This window comes from Raphanus sativus, chromosome 2, assembly GCF_000801105.2.
Source record: "Raphanus sativus cultivar WK10039 chromosome 2, ASM80110v3, whole genome shotgun sequence".
NCBI classification, from domain to species: domain Eukaryota; kingdom Viridiplantae; phylum Streptophyta; class Magnoliopsida; order Brassicales; family Brassicaceae; genus Raphanus; species Raphanus sativus.
Genome location: NC_079512.1, coordinates 18,577,972 through 18,598,495, shown reverse-complemented (window position 1 = coordinate 18,598,495; position 20,524 = coordinate 18,577,972). Strand labels below are relative to the sequence as shown.

General features: G+C 32.9%; 2 protein-coding genes and 1 long non-coding RNA gene across 10 annotated transcripts; 1 reads left to right on the top strand and 2 right to left on the bottom strand.

Annotated features, from left to right (window-relative positions):
• Nucleotides 1-2,099: 2,099 nt before the first annotated feature.
• Nucleotides 2,100-4,578, bottom strand: LOC108843484 (BTB/POZ and MATH domain-containing protein 1). Its single transcript, XM_018616695.2, is given in 5 exon segments — nucleotides 2,100-2,496; nucleotides 2,600-2,876; nucleotides 3,404-3,752; nucleotides 3,859-4,220; nucleotides 4,222-4,578. Coding segments are annotated over 5 exon segments (1,212 nt in total). The 5' UTR covers nucleotides 4,264-4,578; the 3' UTR covers nucleotides 2,100-2,314.
• A 4,231-nt stretch (nucleotides 4,579-8,809) lies between these two features.
• LOC108836634 (receptor-like cytosolic serine/threonine-protein kinase RBK2) lies at nucleotides 8,810-11,788 on the top strand. Its single transcript, XM_018609774.2, has 9 exons — nucleotides 8,810-8,947; nucleotides 9,081-9,172; nucleotides 9,258-9,677; nucleotides 9,763-10,014; nucleotides 10,116-10,270; nucleotides 10,493-10,572; nucleotides 10,677-10,812; nucleotides 11,205-11,354; nucleotides 11,444-11,788. The coding sequence occupies exons 1-9, from the start codon at nucleotides 8,880-8,882 to the stop codon at nucleotides 11,624-11,626; spliced, it is 1,536 nt and encodes a 511-aa protein (XP_018465276.1). The 5' UTR covers nucleotides 8,810-8,879; the 3' UTR covers nucleotides 11,627-11,788.
• A 3,856-nt stretch (nucleotides 11,789-15,644) lies between these two features.
• On the bottom strand, nucleotides 15,645-18,585 carry LOC130507235 (uncharacterized). 8 transcript variants are annotated; one of them, XR_008942241.1, is made up of 8 exons: nucleotides 18,118-18,585; nucleotides 17,784-17,998; nucleotides 17,503-17,684; nucleotides 17,212-17,407; nucleotides 16,958-17,125; nucleotides 16,810-16,876; nucleotides 16,394-16,483; nucleotides 15,645-16,284 (listed from the first exon to the last, which is right to left on the bottom strand). It is a non-coding gene; the product is annotated as an uncharacterized LOC130507235 (long non-coding RNA). The 8 variants fall into 8 exon arrangements; XR_008942246.1 differs by having other exon boundaries at nucleotides 15,645-15,967; nucleotides 16,066-16,284; nucleotides 16,394-16,876; nucleotides 18,118-18,580; XR_008942245.1 differs by having other exon boundaries at nucleotides 15,645-15,964; nucleotides 16,066-16,284; nucleotides 16,394-16,876; nucleotides 18,118-18,580.
• Nucleotides 18,586-20,524: the final 1,939 nt, after the last annotated feature.

The following is a 20,524-nucleotide window of genomic DNA, read 5'->3' as shown; positions in this document are numbered from 1 at the left end:
AATTCAAATAGCATAAGATATTTGTTATATAGCAAGAAGTCAAGTACCTAATCTAGATACAAATTTTTGTTCCAAAATTACAATAAAACATATCTAATTTCAGTTTCCTATCTCCAAAGATTTTTCTTTAATTCTAAATCTTTCAAGATTTACTTGCCAACCAAAATCTTGCAAGATTTGTCTCCCTAGCTTTAGATTTGGGTGATAAGTTAGATTCTATACACATTGAACGTACATTTTTCTCTTCTGTTAGTTATGAATTTCCCATATATAATTTGAAAGTGATAAAGAGCAAAGTTTGCTGACGTATTAACAGGATTTCTAAGTGTTTTTCTATCGTCGACAGAATATATTAAGAACTTAGAATAACCTTATAGTTGTTAGCTATTACAATCAAAACATTAACTTAAGTATGTACTTAATAGACAATAGTTGACAAAAAAAAGACAAATTTCTTAAAATACAGTAAGTAAGAGTTTCCAGATATGTATGGTTGTGGTTTCCAACGTTTTAAATGATTTATACAAATAGTACAACGGTTGGAAATTGGTGCTTTTACGAAAATTTGTGACTTGTTGATTATAAAATATTACAATGATTTAATAATAAATTACAAATGTTAACATACTATAATATTATAAAATATAAAACATAATGTTGTGACAAAATATAATAATTATTAGTATAATATGATTAATAATAATAATATTATGTTTATTTAATTAATTTTTAAAATTGGTTGAAAGTTATAATTTTAATAAAATTATTTTGAATATTTATATATATTAAAACTTTTAAAGGAATATTTTTTCGTTTATGTATGTATATATCTTTATATATTAATTTAAAAAAAATTATAATGAATATTCTTAGTTTAAAGTTTTTATAAAAATAATTATGATACTATTTGTGAATTTAAACTAAAATATAAAATCTGCAAATATTTTTGTTTATAATATTTCTATTTTAAATTTTTAATTTAAGCTTTAAAATATTTTAGAAAATAATTTTTATTAATTTATCCACCTGCAACCGTTAACTGACACTAATTTTTGATTTTAAAAAGTTTAGAACAGTTTGAAATAATTTAATTTGTAGCGTTTTATGTGGTTGTTTTAGAACGCCAACAACTGCTACCAACCATAAAAATTGCGTTTGCGGATGGTAGGAGCGGAAAAAACCAGTCGGACCTTAATTAAGTTGTATACCATTTTTCTAAAATACAATCAACCAAAATAGTATAACATTTGGATCTAACGTTTTCTGAGTATTGTTTATGATCTAGTATTTGAAAGGTGAAATCGAGTTTATAAAATTTTATGAATGTTCTATAGATTATTTTTAAATATTATAAATTATTTATAAATATTTATAAATTATTTAATAGAGTTAATCTGATTTTATCACAATTTTAAGGCATTTATGAAAATAGTTATCATAACAATTTGAAAGCAATTTGAAAGTGGTATCAAAAGTTTGTTGTGAAATTGAAGTGTTCACTAAGAAAATCGAAACGAACAAGAGCTGTTTATAAATATCAAACAAAACAGTTTTTTTTTTTGGTTTTTTTGGTTCAACAAACAAAACAGTTTTTAAAACTGAAAATAACATCATTAGTAGTATAACTTGATATTTTAGGCTGGTGCAGACTGTTCAGTTGATTACCTACTCAAACTAATACTTAGTTTACGTTTTGGCATATTAAAAATGAGAGCAGCTAAAAACTACAGTATAGTTCGACCGGTTAAAAACCTTTATATGGGTGGACCAGCTAGGCTCTAATTGCCAGCTAAGCTTAACTGGTTTAAATGGACCGAAATTAAAGTCCAAACTAAACAAGCTTCATTAATTATCAACTTGTGCTCAATTGTAAACGAGACTGAAGCAGAGAAGTTGTTATGCAAATCATCGGAGAGAAAGTGCTAACAAGAAATGTTTGGTGGTCACGTCACGTGCCTTCAGTGGCGTAGCGTGATTGATTGTTTGGGTAAATTTTAAGGCCTTTTTGTGGGCTTGTTATGGTATGGGCTAATATAAAAGCGAGTGAGACAGCAGTATGGTCGGTTCGTGTTTTGCATTATATGCAGCATTAAGCAAGATGCTGTCCTAATGGAATTTTTCCGTGTTCTTGAGCGACTTGTATCTCAACGTTGTAACACTGTATTCACATCAAATTCTCAGATGAGCAACAACATCAGTCACCAAATTGCATTTGATCTTTGATTTTAACAGAAATCATTGAAAAAGAAAACTGTAATTGCCGGACCAGATAGTTTCAGATCAGCCATTATGCTTACAAAAGGCACAAATCTGTTCAACGCAACCGTTGCTTCACTCGTCTTCCATTGACATCACAACCATCTGCAAGTACCTCTTTTCGAGGCCCCGATGCAATAACAGAGTGTTCACTAAGCCTCGCCACATACTCCAATAGCTCGGTTAGTAGAGATGGGCAACTCCTTTTCAGATAATCAAACCCATCCGTTTGCATCACAGCTGATAGGGGAAAAAAAAAACATAAATTTCATTAGATGTAACAGAGAGTTAACTCGGAAGTCGGAACATTTTCACAGCAAAAAGGATGATCCTTCCTTTTTACCTTTCAGGTTCTCTGGCGACGCGACGAATTTGAGACACACTGCTTTTAGCTGGAAACAATGATGCTGCTCCGCTAGGGCCAAGGTGACCGCAACCGTGTTTATGGTGATTCCTTCGCAAAGTTTTGACTCGCAGATCGCTTTAAGCCGCTCAAGAGCATAACGGTCTGCCGCTGCAAGCAGATGCTGAGCCACAAGTGTAGAAGCCGATCTAGAGTCAGTGCCTATTAACTCTTGCATATCAGGCAATTCGTCCCAGTAGATAAAATGGAGCAAAACCTGCATACAAGCAATTAAATAAAAATGGAAAAAGAGTTTGTATCAGTGTACACATTGATAGTAAAACTACCACGAGTTAAGATCTGATCCTAAAGCAAGGACTAAATATCCTAGAAGTAACTTATAGGACCTATCATGACATAAGAGAACAGATGTAGATTCATTACATCACTAAACCTATCATGCCACTCAAGTGTCCAGCCAATCTCACTAATATGCTAAAGATTAAGATTCATTCATTAAGGGTAAACCACATAGAGGAAAACAGACATTCATGCAACCAACTAGGAAGAGAAGCAGAAAGAAAGAACCTTATCCCGGGTGAGTAAACTCAGACAACAGGAGTAGCGCCCCAGGAGAAGATCCCGGATGGTACATTCGTGAACAGAACATCCTGTATGACACCACAATCACTCACCCGGAATTTAAAGGCAAGGAACCAAGACATCTATCTTCCTATAAGACCCATGAACTGTAGATATCTACTTACACATTCCAAAGACCAAACAGAGAATTAAAGAGTGTACCTTGAAAATAGGGGACTCCATTTCTTCTATCTCTATACGGTCGGTATTCCTGTCTCTCAACGGGCCAAAAAGCTGCGCCCTGAAAACTGGGGAACGCGTTGCAAGAACCAGTTTGTGCGCAGTGAATGTTTCTCCATCGACTACAAAAGTAACATCACAACCTTTCCCACTTCCCAAAAGACTTCCAAACTGTTGGCCCAAGTTGGAAACTGGTACAGGGATATTGTAATCCCTCGGTCCTTCAGTGCACGACTTCACCACACCGACACGGCAACGAACCAAGAGACTATTGTCTTTCAGATAGTCTGATGTTTCTAAACCAGACCTCCTGAAAAACCGCTTGTAACCCCTGAAGAAAACAACCATCAGATACACACTATTAACACTGAACCAACCTAAAAAAGTGTTCTTTTATCGAAAGCTTGAAACTTTCTGGAACAGAGATCATTACTCACCACATACTTCCACGATACTTGAGAGAATAGGGACCGTTCTCGAGCACTCTACCGAAATGGCTATGAACCTTGTGCTTCCCATTGCCACTCTGATCAACGAGCGTGAGCTCGAACAAAGCCCTCACATCGGTTCCCTCGCTCGCGAGGGCGATGAAGAGAGAGACGTAAGAGGAGTTATCCTCCGGGCTCTTGCCGTCTGGGTAGAAGTAGATGGCCCAAGAGTAACCTCCGACGACGAACGTGTCGGATGCCACGTACTTGCCGACCCCAACGCCTTTGGTGAGAGAGTAGCCGCTGATCTTGAATTCGTGGAAGCCATTGACGGTTTCTGTTAGAGAGGTCGAGAGAGTGAGCGGCGGTTTTTGGAGATTTAGAAAGCTCCGCGCAAACCCTAGTTGTGCCCATCAACAAAATTGGGCCGAAAAACAAACAAAAGATCTTCGATTTATAGAGGGAATCAAGCGAAATCTAGGTCAATAATTCGAGAAATTAGGGGTTTTGAAGGAAATCAGAAAGAGACGAAATTGGAATGAGGAATCGGAGGGATATAGAATGGAAAGTGATAATCGGTGAGAGTGTCCGGCGGAGATCGAGACAAATGGTAGATCGATGGCGTCGGTGGATACAAAAAGAGGAGGAAGGAGGAAGAGAATGGCGAGTGGGCTAATTAAGAGGTTTGAATAGCAAGTTCGGTGAAGGAGAAGAGGAGAAGGTAAGCCAATTAAAAACGTCAACATATAAAATTCCAAAATCATTTATGATGTGCACGAGAAAAAAAGCAGAAGAGAATTTTACATTCTTGATGGGCCGTAACTTTGTCTTGTATCTTATTGGGCCATACATGATCTCTTTTTTTCAACATCTAATCTATTAATTTAGGGTTCTATTTTTATCTACTATTAACAAGTCATAGTAGGACCACTTAAAGAATTAGTCAATATGACATATTTGATTATTTGTATTAACAATAAACCAACTATAAATATATTAACAATAACCAACTATAAATTTGATTTTTTTAATTATAATAAAATCTGTTGAGAAAGAATCTAACAAAATCTTAGTTTAAAATTTAAATATTTTTTATAAATAACACATTAATATATTTCGAAATTAGTAATATAATATTATTATAAGTAAATTTAACTAAAACTTATTATAAAAAAGAAAATAAAAAAATTCTTTATACTAACTTTTTATAGATTCTATGATATATTCCGTATTATATAAAAATAGAAGTGATATGAATTAAATATTAAAAATATATTAAATAGGTAAATTAACAAAAAAAATTATTTTATTTTTAACTAAATAAATTATTGATCATCATTATAATGGACTAAACTTCGAAAACTATATAATACTTTTATATTAAAATAAATGTATTAGCATAAGTTAAATTTTATATTTACAGCCATACATTATCTTTTTATTTATTTTGAAACTATTAGCAATATATTGCTTAAAAATGTTTATATACAAAAATATAATAGTATATAATAACCTTTAACAAGTTTTAAACTAGGTTAGGACCCGCCCTAAGGGCGGACATTGATTTGTTAAATTTTAATTTTAATATATGCTATATATAATATGTGTATATAATATATATATTTGTGTAATATTTATTTATATATATATATATATATATATATATTAGACATATATATTATTTATATTAAATATATATAACTAAATGGTGCTATATAAGCAAAGGCGGGATGATTTCGAAATATTGAACTTCAAACCAGTAGAATCATAACTAATTAAATGGAAAGTTCACGTTTGCTAAATCATCCCGCCTTTGCTTATCACTAAAATATTTCGAAATCATCCCGCCTTTGCTTATATAACACCATTTAGTTATATATATTTAATATAAATAATATATATATGTCTAATATATATATATATATAAAATATTACACAAAATATATATATTATATACACATATTATATATAGCATATATTAAAATTAAAATTTAACAAATCAATGTCCGCCCTTTAGGGCGGGTCCTAATCTAGTTTTTATTTTATAAAAGAGAAGTGTTTACAATGACCATTACTAGTACCAGATTATTACATATTGTTGTCTATTGTACCTGGTTTTTTCGCTAAGTGATCAGCAGCTACAACAAGATTTATAGGTACTTGGTAAAAAGAGAAGCTATTTTGTCTAGCTATGCTTATTATATCTTTAACTATGGAAGTAGCTTCACTGACATGAACTTTATGTGCTCTTCCATCCATAGCTTCTAGTTTTATACTCTTGAATAGCTCCCCGCAATCACCTATGAATATGACATTCTTATATGCAAGGGTGTGCGCTTGTGTACCGCCATCAGCATGGCCATTGTTTCTACTACCAGTGATGAAGAGGTAGCTTCTATTGCAGAGCTTCCTTGAAGCCTAGGAGTGCCTTCTGTGCTCACTAAGGACCACCTTATTCCAGCTTTTTCTTCTTCCAGCTTTTTCTTCTGGAGACTTCCAGGATGCATCTACAACACAAAAGTAATATGTGCATTGGGGAAGAATATGGGAAAGCGAGTTTAGAGGAAGCGTAACTTGGACCTGTTCTGTAGCAGTTTGATGAATATTATTGTTTGGGTTTTGACTTTGTGCTTCCTCCCATAATCTTTTCTCCATCATTTCTTCCATAATAACTTGGATTATGTGGTCTCTTTTGTTCTCATATACAGCCTTGTTGTGCATCTTCCATATTCTCCACCCAAGATAGAATGGAAGTGTATCTATCAGACCATGTTGCAGTTGATCAAGTAGTGTTTGTAGGAGATGAAGAGTTGTATGTTGCGGATTAAGCTGAGGGGAGGTGTTTAACAGTGATAAATTCAAGACTTCTCTAGCCACTCGACAATCAAAGAGCATATGTTTCACTGTTTCTATATCCTCACCACATAACTGATAATATTTATAGACTCTACATCCTCTAATACTGAGATTTTCTGCAACTGGTAAGCCATTATGAATACACTTCCACCAAAAGAGTTTTATTTTAGGAGGAATTTTCAGGTTCTACAAACTACATAGACATTTATTGCGTTGAGCTATTAAAGGATCAGAAGGAACCTGATTTTGGATATTTTCTATGTCAATGGCCTTTTGGATATGGTATCCCGTTTTGACTGTGTATACTCCGGTTCTACTATGCATCCAGTAGGCGACATCTTTTCCTCCTGCAATTGACGGTCAAATAGTTAGTATCTTAGGGACATACTCAGGGTTAACCAGAGCCTCTATTTTAGGTGTATCCCAATGGATTCTGTCTGAAGCAAGATCTTTAACCAATAGATTTGGCAAAGCAGAGGAACCAGGCCCAGTGGGTGCATTATTGGTTGTTCCAGGAAACCAACTATCGACCCACACTCTTACTCTCTGACCATCACCTATAACCCATTTCATACCTCGTTTTATCAGTGGGAGGGTTTGAACTATACTTCTCCAGGCGTAGCTAGAAGTTTGATAGCTTATAGACTCAAGTAAATCCGTCTTCCTATAATATTTAGCTTTGTACACCCTTGCCAGCAATGAAGAAGGATGTGTAAGGAGACGCTAAACCTGCTTTGCTAATAATGCTTTATTGAAAACCATCATATCTCTAATACCTAATCCTCCTTTTTTTGAAGCAATAATTTTATCCCATGCAACTCAGGAAATCAAATGTATGTCCTTATTAGCCGACTACTAGAAGTGCCTCATAGATTTTGTGATCTCTTTAAGCAGTACCTTGGACAATAAAAAACATGACATCGTATAAGCAGGGAATGCTGTTATCACTGCTTTAGCAACACTTCTTTACCAGTTGGAGACAGAAACTGTGAGTACCAATTCTCTAGTTTATTTTCAAACCTTTGGACTATATATTGGAAGACTTCTTTCCTGTTTCTACCTATATACTCAGGTAGACCTAAGTATCTTCCAAAACCTCCAATCTTTACTATACCAAGATATCTTACGATTCTTTCCTGAAGATTTTGAGGTTATACCAAGATATCTTACGATTCTTTTATTTCGTAAAAGATTGATCTAAGTAAATCATTTTCCCCTTAAGAACACCACTTAAATCAAACAATTTTCGAAGATATCTAGAGAAGGGAGTAGTAAATGAACATATATCTCAGTTTTTTATGCTCTTCTCCACTATTCATTCACCTAATCCTTTCCCAGCACAAGTTGGGTACACTGCAGGAAAGCTTATGCATTTCACAGTCGTCACAACAAACAATCGTTAGAAAACTAGTTCACAAAGCCGTATACATAGATCATACTAATAATATGGTTTTTGTATAAGAAGCAACCAATCAATGCTTTTAATCATGTGTGTCTATTCCTCACTCTGTTATTTCTTCCTTCTCCTTGCATTGCATTCCCTCAAAGCTTGTACGTCTTTGGAACGAATCACAGAGTTACACAAACAGCTAAAGGTTACCAACACTATCCGGAGACTAGGCCCATAAAAGAAGATTTGATACAGATTAAGTGGTCAACATGTGGATAAGTCAAAGCTTATAATGTACAAGATTTGTGTCCGTCTCTAATGACTTCAGGTCCACTAATCTTTGTCGGGTTGTCCGGAAACTGACTGTGCCCCGTGGCGTTAACCCAGCAACGTGGGAGCTGTCACATCCACATAAACAATGGTTTCCTTCTGAAAATATCGGAAAACGGACGTAAATTTTTTTCACTTTCATATTGACTTTACTTAGAAAGTTTTTTTTTTTTTGCTAAATTTACTTAGAAAGTTGAGATCGAAGAATACATTAATCTGTTACTCTAAATTTAGGTTTTATATATTGATCAAATGATTGAGAATATTCTCTGGGCATTTTCTATGTCCCAAGCAAAAAAAAAAAGAATTTTTCGTCTAAAATTAAGAAAGATGAGGCGGATTTTCAGTTAAAACAAAAACAGAAGATGAGGTGTAATAATAGAAAACCAATGATCATGTCTTCCGTTACTTTCTCTCTTCTCTTTCCTTAATTTCATTTTCTATCTCCAATTCCATGGAAGCCGTTCGAGACTCATCAGAAACTCTTGCTTCCACGACAACGTCTTCTCCGTCTCCCTCCGAGTAATTCCCTTAATTTTTCTTTGTGTTCAGAGACATATGTTGTTAATGTTACTCGCATAACAATGATTTGATGTGTACCTTGTCTTGCAAGTCATCTGAAAATAATGTCTCAATTTTGCATGTGATCTCGCAGCGATGTAAACGTTAAGAATCGTGGAAAACAATCAATTCCTCTCTCAATAAGAAGATCTCGAGCTGGCTTCTCTGATTCTTTCTCTTCTCATGGTAAAACAATTAAAAAATTTCATTGACTTTCAGATTGTTCTTGACTAAACCATTTCATGAAACTTTTTACCATCATTCAATCCAGATGAAGAACAAATAGCAACATTCTGCACCAACAAATCAGAATCAGACGATGATTTACTAAATACAGAATCTGAAACATTATCATCTTCCGTGTTGAGCACGTCAGACACATCATCATCAGAAGCTAATCATCATCCCCATCGCCGTCATCATCACTCGCATGTAGGTCCTACCAACGGTCACTGGAGAGGTTTCCACCGTTTACTCAAGAAAGGATCATCAGCTATGCCATTCAATACATTCTCACATCTCAAAGGAGTCCCTAAACTAACCAGACGCAAGAGCAAACGCATAAAAGACAACATGGTCCCTGCTCTACCTGCTGCTGCTCTTGACACTGATGACTTGTTCCTTTTCAAACCTTCCTGGAAAAATTATTCCCTCCAAGATATTCAAACCGCGACAAATGGCTATAGCCCTGGTTTGAAAACCCTAATTCTAAGAAGCTTAACTAAATCGTGTCTATATATAGTAATGGGACATGAATATTGTGGATATCATGGCAGAGAATCTGATCGGAGAAGGAGGATATGCGGAGGTCTACAAGGGAGAGATGGCAGATGGGCAGATAGTAGCCATAAAGAAACTGACTAGAGGGTCTGCGGAAGAGATGACGATGGATTATTTGTCAGAACTAGGGATCATAGTTCATGTAGATCATCCAAACATTGCTAAGCTTATTGGATATTGTGTTGAAGGAGGAATGCATCTTGTTCTTGAGCTTTCTCCTAATGGAAGCCTCGCTTCTTTGCTCTATGGTGAATAAATCTCTTTATTATTCATGTTTTCAAAGCATTCTTGTATGTCGATTCATTTGATGATTCAAAGACCTAATTAAGATTTTTATAACATTTTGTAGAGGCGAAAGATAAACTGAGTTGGAGCATAAGATACAAAGTGGCGATGGGAACAGCTGAGGGACTGTACTATCTCCATGAAGGTTGTCAGAGAAGGATCATTCATAAAGACATCAAAGCATCTAACATCCTTCTCACTGAGAACTTTGAGGCTCAGGTAATGATTATTAAGTTACGTCTAAGATCCCCCTACCCAAATTTATAGTCTTTCGAATTTATGATTATGAAATAAGAACATATATGTTTTTAGGCGTAGCAAGATGAAAAATTCCTGTTACTCCAAAATTTAAAGAGATATTATACATACGTTGCATAGCCCCCAAATTGTCAAATTTTAAATACTAAAATTAACCTAAAATATTTTTTCGTTCTTTGTTAGATATCTGATTTTGGGCTGGCGAAATGGCTACCAGACCAATGGACTCACCATACTGTATCCAAAGTCGAAGGAACATTCGGGTTTAGAATAGAATCTCTCATTGATATATATATCATATACACAGATTCACTTTTCTCTTGTGCTTCATATATCTCACATAATCTTTTATGTGTTCATACATCAGTTACCTTCCGCCAGAGTTCTTCATGCACGGGATTGTAGACGAGAAAACAGATGTATACGCTTTTGGTGTACTGCTTCTTGAGCTCATTACTGGTAAACAAGCCATCGACAGCTCACAACACAGCGTTGTCATGTGGGTATGTGATGTGTAACCCTCTCTTAAAATCCCTAGCTAGATAGAGCCTTCTCTCATATTTCCTTGACATAAATATTGGTTTCAGAACCAATGTGAGTAGATTGTTAAACTATATATCTCTAATAAGAGCTATCTAAGATGACTAGATGAGTCTCTTAAATTTCCATAAACCAAATAATTATTATAACATTACTAGTTATCTAAAAGCGTTTAAGAAATTGATCCAACTTTTCTTAAATTTTTTAAGTCGGTTTCTTAATATTTTGAAATACGTACATACCTAATATTAAAATAATTTTTGGGTTTTAGAAATATGAGAAACTCCTTATTGGAAGTGATCTAATATCTATTTCTTAGTGAAATTACTAACATGAGCCATCTCCGTTCTTGCAGGCCAAGCCATTGATCAAAGAGAACAAGATCAAACAACTTGTTGATCCGATTTTGGGAGATGACTACGACTTAGAAGAGTTGGACCGTCTTGTCTCCATAGCGTCCTTGTGTATACACCAAACTTCCATGAACCGACCTCACATGAGTCAGGCATGCAGACAAAAACGTTCACACTTTTCTTTAGCAAAAGTGATTAATATGGTCACATATACAATGATCTATGATATATAAATATACAGGTTGTGGAGATTCTGAAGGGAGACAAGTGCAGCTTAGATAAGTTAAGAGAAGGAGAAAACGCAAAACTGCAGAGAACATACTCGGAAGAACTATTGGATAACGAAGAATACAACTCAACAAAATATTTAAACGATATTAATCGACACATGGAGACTCTTCTCGGAACGTCAAACGACTCTTGAAACATCTTACTGGTTAAGTTTATAGAGGATGATTCACTTATTGCATATGTATTTGATCATGATCATGGTGTTGTGTTCTTCCATATTTGACTTATTGTTTGTTAAATGTTATCCTATTGTTCTGTATGTTTATTACTAAAATATATAATATTAAATTCTAAAGATGTTCGGTACACAAATCAAATACACCACTACTACATATAAGAGCACGTCCTTCCATATAAGAGCATCTCGAGTATTATTCTATTTTCTACTCCAAAATACAATATTACTAATATATTATGCTTTATATTTATTTTAAAATTTAGTGATATTACATTTTATTTATACTATTTGCAAAACAGCCTATTTTTAGTTTGTAACATTTCTATTAAATATAACATTAACCAATTAATTTTTATTATATAAATAAAATTACTCAACAAAATTTAAAAAATAAACATTTATTACATTAAAAATTATATTACATAGCTTAAGCACAATAACATATCAACTTAAATTATTCATTAGAATTAGTATAATTTTCTCAAAATGGTCAATTAATGCATTTCAAAATAAAAAAATGAGCTTCTTTACCGGATTATGAAGGAATTACCTTTGTTGTAAATTTTATTTTATGTTATTTCTTTTTATGGTGCTTATCTTTTATTTTTTATATGTATGATCTTTTATTTTTTATATTATATATATTTTAATTTGTTGCATAAAATAGTTAATTAGATGGTTATTTGTATAATTAAGAAATATTAACAGTAAATTTCATAATATATAGTAAAATAATATTAATATACTTATTTATAATAATATTTTATTAAAACGAAAAAATATTTAAATGTGGAAGACCATTTTATAAATAAAAAGTTTAACTCTATTTTAGAGTAATGAGTTGGTTTACTTTAGATTTGGAATAATTATGTCTACTAGAGTCTCTCTCCGCGCTACACGCAGAAAAGTGTGTTGATAAATGTGTTTTTTTTGGGTCAAAATGTTAAAATTTTATAAGTATTTTCTGAGTTTTTACAATGCTGTGAGAAAACACAACTTATTAGACAGAAAGAAAAGAAAGGGAGCTAGCAGAAACCGAAAAGTCAAGGAGACAAAACAGATAAATGTGTTGATAATTTATTTATCGATCGTATGTTTCAATGTTTTTGTTTGTAATGGGAGTTTTGTATTTTCAAAACAATAGGAAAGTTGGTGAACATCAATTGTTTAAAAACAAAAAGAGTAGTTTAGGTAATAAACTTGATTTTCTAATTGTAAGTGCTACTGAAATTATTTAGGGGTGTTTTATTCCGGTAAAATCAACCCACTAAAATTAAACCAAACCGAGCTAGAGAAAGTGGATTAAATCTGGCGATACCAAATATACCGAACATATGTCCTTTTTTAGAAATATGGATATATAGATATGATTTGCTATTTAAACCGTTCAAACTGAGTAAACCGAATAAACCAATCAATTAAAATATAATAGCATAAGTACATGTAAATTATATAATATAATTAATAGTATATACTTGGTTTATTTTGTTGATATGAACCTCATATTTAAATGTTTATTTCATTAATTTTATATTTTATTTTTAATAGTGTAGTAGTTTATCTAAACCAAATTAAATTATTGTATAATAAAAGTGTTCAGGGATAGGCATAAACCGAGTCACTAAAACAAATTATATTATGGTTTATTTTTGATTTTATATCCCAATATCTTAGCCAAAAAGAATCGGAGACACATTCATCTAATAGAAATAAATTTGGTAGCATCAAATATATTCTTCTTTTTATAAGAAATGGTGTAGAAGATTACATATTTACCTGCGTGTTCTATGGTAAATGTATTAACTTTTCAAAATGTTGAATTATGAATGTATTTAGCTTACACAGTTTATGGAGGGGTAACCTTGCAAAGAAGGCAGATAATGTTCGTCAGCTACGCGCAGATTTATGTTAACTACATAGCTATATTTTATAATCATAGTAAGTTATCTAAAAATAATTGTTTATTAAAATATTTAGGGAATTCTAATTTTTCTTAATTTTTTTAATTTTTAGTATCTTCATTCATGTTTACCTGATTTTAATAGACATTTTCATAAATACGTGAAATATGAAGTTTCGTAAAAAACCTTTAATCTTTACTTTATAATATGTTAACACAAATAATTAATTAAATAAGAAAAACAATCTAAAAATATATTTTTAAAATTTTCGAATTATATGTCTCCAAATTCGCTTTTTTTTTCTTTTTTTTTAAATAATTTTTTGAAATTCAAAAATTCTTTTTAAAACTATTTTTAAAAATATTATTTTAAATGTTAAGTATTTATATATTTATTTATGAAAATAATATACTCCACCCCTCGAGGAGCAACTCATAGTTCGAGTTGATTGTCATTGCATAACTATTTTATTAAACATATCTACCTCTCTATTTTATAATAAAAACTATTTTATATAAATTGATTTTATGAAGCATTTGAAAACAAAAGATTGTAAATTGAAAATGATATTATACAGAAATAAATAATGAACAGAATTTTGAGACCATATTATTATTTTTAATAATCATTTTTGGTTTTTTTTAAAGTGACAGCAATCTTCGTTATTCTCTATTTTTTCAGAAAATACAAAATTAGCAAAAATAATTTTGAAAATAGTAATTATATATATTGTTATTAATTTATTTCACTTTGGCATAATAAAATAAAATGTGAAGTTTATATATTACTATATTTCATTCAAGAAGTTTCAAGTTTTAAAAAACATTTACACTAATTAAATTGATCATGATAATAAATTAGTCTAACTCCAAGCCAAATCAGTTAAAATATATATAATACAATTTGATAAAATAATGAAATTTCAATTTTAAAATAACAATTTTATAAAATATTGTGTTTCAAAAATACTGATGGTTTGTTTGCTCAGTTTAGCGAGGCTGCAAAGAGAGGAAATGGTTCTAGAATGCTCAATGTTATGTCAAACTACAGTATGCATTGCACCAAGTTCTACTTGCGTATTGTCATTGTTTTATGCTCCTAGCTTGACACGAACTCTGATTAATATCATTGTTGCAGATGAGGAGGTTGCAACAGCAATAGGATGCGAAGTAGGCCAGTTAGAGAAAGAGTTTCAAGAGCATGTTCCTGAAATCCGGCACGAACACATACCCATAGACCAATCTCTATGCTCTGTAACTTTCTTCCAGAAGTTTTAATTATCGATACATTCTCTTGGCCTCAAGAAATGGAAACCACAAGTCTGGCACTCTTGGAGAAATAAAAAAGAAAGTTGTTTTTAGATTTGTGATTGGGAAATATGTGGTGATGAATTCTCGTCTATCATGTTTTGATGTTAGAAACTCTCATGTGTGATTTTTAAATTCTATGCACAACAGAAAGCTTGTTGTAGTCACACTGAGTTGTAGTTTAATATTTAAAAGCATCTCTCATATACTTATTTTCCTAGTCATCTTGTCGTGTTTTTGATTTGTGTTTTTTTCTGATCAAATCGTTTCTTTGATTTGTTTGGCTACATGTTGGGAATAATAAAAAAATTAGGTGAAATGCAAACAGGAGCCAGATCTCAGGACCTTGATATCTAAAAAATATTCCTTTTGCGGAAAACTTGTGATTTAATTAAAAATTACTCTTGAGTACTATGATGTGGTTGTGAATGTTGCCGGAAAACCAGATGTCCGTGTTGGGCTGATTTTTTTTCTCTCTGTTTGTCCTTAGTTTCTCTCTAAGCTTATGAAACTATGGTTTTAGGTGTTAACAAATGTGGTAAACTTATCTGCTCTTTTTTGTGTTATCTAAACCACACTATACACTATAAAGCTTGAATTTCCTGAATTGGTTTTAGTATGATGGTGAGAAGAAAAATTATGACTTCCTCAACCGGAGGTGAGAGCAATCACTTTCCAGCAGGTGACTTTACTTTTTCTTTCCTTTTTTGGTTAAAAAAAAAGAGATTGTTAAAGCTACGCACCTAGTCTTATAAATAACAGGAGGAGACTAATAAAATGTACAACTCAGAAAGGGATAACACGACTGTTTTTCTTTGGTCAACTTAAAACAATGCTAAAAGGTTTTAGATTCGCTTAATTAGAACACAATTGAATAATCTCAAAATCTATAATAATTAGAACAAAATCTGAAACTTCTCCTTCAACTTCAAGCAGAGGCGTTCCCCATACAGATTCCAATTTACGTCAACTTCTACTTTAAGGAATGAGAGTGTGTCTAGGGGAGAAGAACCAACTGTGACAGTAGAGAGATAGAGAGAAGCAAATTATTCTAAAATTACAGGCGTTCCAGAATCAGCAGCTTGCTACTTGGCACCTCAAAAAGAGAGAACAAATTTAAATTTAAAAAGTTGAGACCTATTTAAACATTATTATTGCTAAAAAAAGATCTGTAAATTAACTTAACCTTCCTCTCTTAATCCTTTCGAGATTGTCGACATTAGGAAAAGCTTGGGATGATGCACCTCCCACCCTGCATATAGTATGTATGGTAGCATCACAATACGGAGAATCTCTGTTACTACTTGAGTATTCTGTTCTTAACTGCTGACACACTCTGTTATTTCAGGGAGGTTGGTGTCTAAAAAGAACCTAGTCCCTAGTGTGGAGTTTAAGTACAGGTTCACTGGTTAAAAAAAAAACAAATTGTGAGATAAATCAACATGTAAGGAGATTCTTGGTGTAAACGTGTATGAGATTAGCTTGGCATGAAGCAGAAAGTAGATGGTGCTTACCTCCAAATAGTTTTGGATTAACCATGGCACCAACATCACAGACTGTGATTTATCCCCTGCTTTCAAGAGACCCCTGAAGATTGACGCAGCCTCGTCCCACAAAAATAAGTAAACAGTTACATCTCTGTTGGGGGAATAATAAGTAAACAGTTGCAACTCATCAGAAAAATAAAACACAACAATGAACTAAGCAGCTATCAAGCAGTAGACTCGACACATATAACAGGGGAAGGCTAACCTAAACAACACAGTATAAAACGTTACCAAGATGCTTCACAACTTAGAGCATAATAAAAGTTTGAAAAAGTAAAAGATTTCAGCAACCTGGTGTGCATACCTTCACCAACACCAATCAAGAAAACATCAGCTATGTTTAGGAATCTATTATGGTGACAGTAACAGTCATAAGAACTTACTGACTCTTTGCTTCAATATGTCTGCTGCTGTAATATTTGGTTGACAGTCTGAAACCAAAGCAGGGACCTATTAAAACCAATGAACCAGTCTTAAAGCTAGACCTATCTTTCAGACATTTAGCACAAATAGAAATTGAGACAACGTTACCTTATGTATGCTGGAATGCATATGGTTTCCTTCTAAGTAAAAGACACGGTCTTTAATGTCAGGATGCAGAGTGTTATCCATATGTAAAGACGGTTCGCTAACAGACAGTATGCCATGGTTCCCACCCTCAAATGGGAGGAGCCAGCTCTCATGCTTCTCGTGAAGATCCTGAAGGTACTTCGGCGAGATGCCTTCGTTTATCAAAATTGAAAAATATCAAAACTGAGAAATGATATATGCATTGCAAAACGTACTCTATAGAGCCATCTTCTCAGGTGATTCGTTTTCTCTTCTTGAGCCTCTTCGGGAGCTAAGATTGTACCACACTCACATCCCCGAGATTACCAAAGTTTGTCTCCATGTTAAGCCAATCCTCCAATAGTGAAGCTCTTTACTCTTTCAACTCTGCTGCAGAGTCTTTGTAGTAGCTGTTGACTCTCTCGAAAATCTCTGAGTAGAACCAAGAAAAAGAGAGAGAAAAACAGTTAAAACCTGTCAAAAGGAATCATCAAAAATCATAGAGAAACATGTAGTTTAAAAGTTACCTCTGGCATGTCTGATGCACTCTTTCTTGCGTTCAATAGCATCTGTTTCTTCTTGTTCTTCCTCTTTTTAGTCTTCTTCTTGTTCTGCAGCAGAAGCTTCAAATTTTGCAAAACTAACCCACACCTTCTAGTGCTTTGTGCAGTCCAAGAGTATCTCATATAAACCCTTGTCCTATGTATGCCTGCCACACAAAAATATAGAGTTTCTTTCAATTATCCAATCGATTCAAAAGTCTGAGGAATATTTTACTTCTGTGAATGTATTGGACTGAATATTCTACCTTCCATAACAGTTCAGGCATGTCGAGAGCTGGCTGAGATATAGCAAGCTCAAGTATCTCATATAAACATATCTACCTCTCTTAGCTACTTCACCAATCCACACAAAAAAGAACTTTTTCTTTTGTTCTTCCTTGTCTATAACTTCACAAAACCCACGATCACATTCTTGGTAGAACCAATTCGCATTTCAAAAATCATTCACATTTCACAAATCCTAATCAAGACAGGTAAAAATAAAAACTCTTTCTTTAGGAGGAGATGATCTTAGAAAAAACGGTTGCAAAGTCTGAGAAATCAGATCATGGAGAACAAAAAGGAAAAGAGATTGATTACCGTGAAGAGAGTGTACGAAGAACTCAAGCAGCTTGGCCTTTGTCTCTCCACGGCAGTGGCTGCTTCTGTTACTCCACTGGATTCCATGTTGCCATTACTCTTCCTCTGTTTCTTGTTTTAGGCTGATTCAGAGCTTCAATGTCGATAACACGGCAACGAAGGACTCCAGGGCGAAGCTCCAACATATCTCAGACACTATGCATTCAAGACATGACCGATTAGTCCGATTTAGGGAGATATCTCTGATGAACATGACTGTTTCATCAATAGGGGAGGAGATATATATATATATGCAGTTCTAAATTTGTGGAAAGTGCAAGAGTTCGATAGCCATTGATTATCATAGTGAATTGAATGTATGAGGATTTGTGAATCATAAAGTGAGAGACCGACGTTATGGAGGAGGTGAAAGGGGAAAATGCGACGGGAATGGTGAGATGAAGAAGATGATACGACGATGGGTAGGTTTGGGCCTAAAAGAATACAAAATGAAGCAGAGATGAAACTGCGTTTTACGAAGCCCATACATGAAACTCGATTGAAGTCCAGCAGACTTAAGTGACGCATCCGACGTGGACGAAAGCTCTTTTCTTATTGGTCTGAATTAATTTGCTGATGTGGACGCCTTCTCCTTTGATTATATTAGCCTTTTAGTATAGTATAGATTATTCTATTTTAGAGGGAGTTTTGGAGTGGAGTTGGAAATGATTTTACCGTAAATAGAGTTTGAAGTGAGTTTTGGAGTAGGGTGGAGATGAAGAGTGATTAAGTATCTCTCCCCATTTCTCAACTATTTTGATAACAATATAAATTAGATAAATAATTAAATATTAAAAAAATCATTGATATACACTAAACACATGGCATTAAAGTCTCTTTCCATGTCTTTTTTGAATTAAATATGGTTATCTTGACTTCACAAAAATGATCTAAACTAATTAAGTGTTGCCACATGTCGGTTTCATGTTCCTGACGATGTCTGAAATGTTAATTCTCCAATGGCTGAGACTCGAATTCTGATTAGTTTCATTATATTTGGGTTTTTCCCTAAAGTTAATCACCAAACCATAAATCCTGATTCTTCCCATGTCCTCTTCGTCTCTGGGAAAAGAAACGTTTCGATTCTTCTTTCCTTTTCTTCTTTTTCTCTTTGGACACTTTTTAACTTTCTCTGATAAGAAATGGGGTGAGAGACCCAAGCTGCAGATGTTCTAGGCAAATAAATACTATATTTTAATTTTGTTTAATTTTCTATTTTGATTTTTTATAATAAAATAAAAAAATAGATGAACATGAAGTGACATAAAGGCAAAGAAGTCTCTCATGGGTAATTTATAAGCTCTCAAGTAAGATGCTTTTTCGATTTTCCTGTTTTTATAATTTAATTTCTGATCCCCTATGAGAACTTCTTGTTGTAAATGCTTTGAGATGGTCATTTTACATCAAAAACAAGATTAGGGATAGGTCTGCATTATCAGTTTGAGTTCGGCTTGAGTTCATATGAATTTTAAAAATTTGGAGCTAAAAATTTAAGTTTATTCGTTATTTATAAATTTAGGTTATATTTCAGTCGGATCCTTGTGGATTATGTTTGTATTTGAGGCACCTATTTTAATTATGTAAGAAATAAAAATCCAAATATACCTTAAAATCTTAAAATCCAAAACTAAAAAATAATACAATATATAAATTTGAATATTAAGTGAACAACTATCTAAAATTAAATGAAATTGATTTGGTTTGGATTTAGATGTAAATTTGGTAGATAAGTTAGGATATAATTAATGGCAAAACCTTTTTTATTCTGGATTATTCTTTGATTTTTTTGCGTATTTTAGCTATTTCTAGATTTAATTTTGACTATTTTGAATGATTTTTACATGTTTTATGTATTTTGAATATTTTCTATATATTAGATAAAATAATTAATACATTAAGTATATAACTATGATTCAGATATTTTTGATTATCCAAAATATTTTGATTCAGAGTCTAATTGAGTTCTAGTTTGCATGTATTTAAATTTTGGATTCGTTCTAGTATTGACTAGTTTCAGCTCGTGTCTGGTATAATTTTTTTTATTTGTTCTTTTAGATCCGAGTATATTGTCCTCCCAGATTAGGAGTGGACATTTTACCCGATATCTGAACCCGTATCCGAATCCGACAACATGTATTCAAAATTCAAACTCGAAATAGCAAAATATCCGAACGAATAATTATTTATGAGAGATTAGATATTTGAAACGGGTAATATCCAAAACCGAATGAATATCCGAAGTTAACTGAACGTATACTTATCCTTAAATTTGTAGTTTACATCTCTCATTTTAATTAAAATATTTATATTGATGCTGCACATAATTTAAGATGATATAGTATACATATAATTACAGAGAAAATAATTT

Coding starts and splice junctions, on each gene's coding strand:
- LOC108836634 (XM_018609774.2), top strand. CDS start 8,880: ATGGAAGCCGTTCGAGACTCATCAGAAACTCTTGCTTCCACGACAACG. Junction 9,678..9,762: donor GACAAATGGCTATAGCCCTG/GTTTGAAAACCC, acceptor ATATCATGGCAG/AGAATCTGATCGGAGAAGGA. Junction 11,355..11,443: donor ACCGACCTCACATGAGTCAG/GCATGCAGACAA, acceptor ATAAATATACAG/GTTGTGGAGATTCTGAAGGG.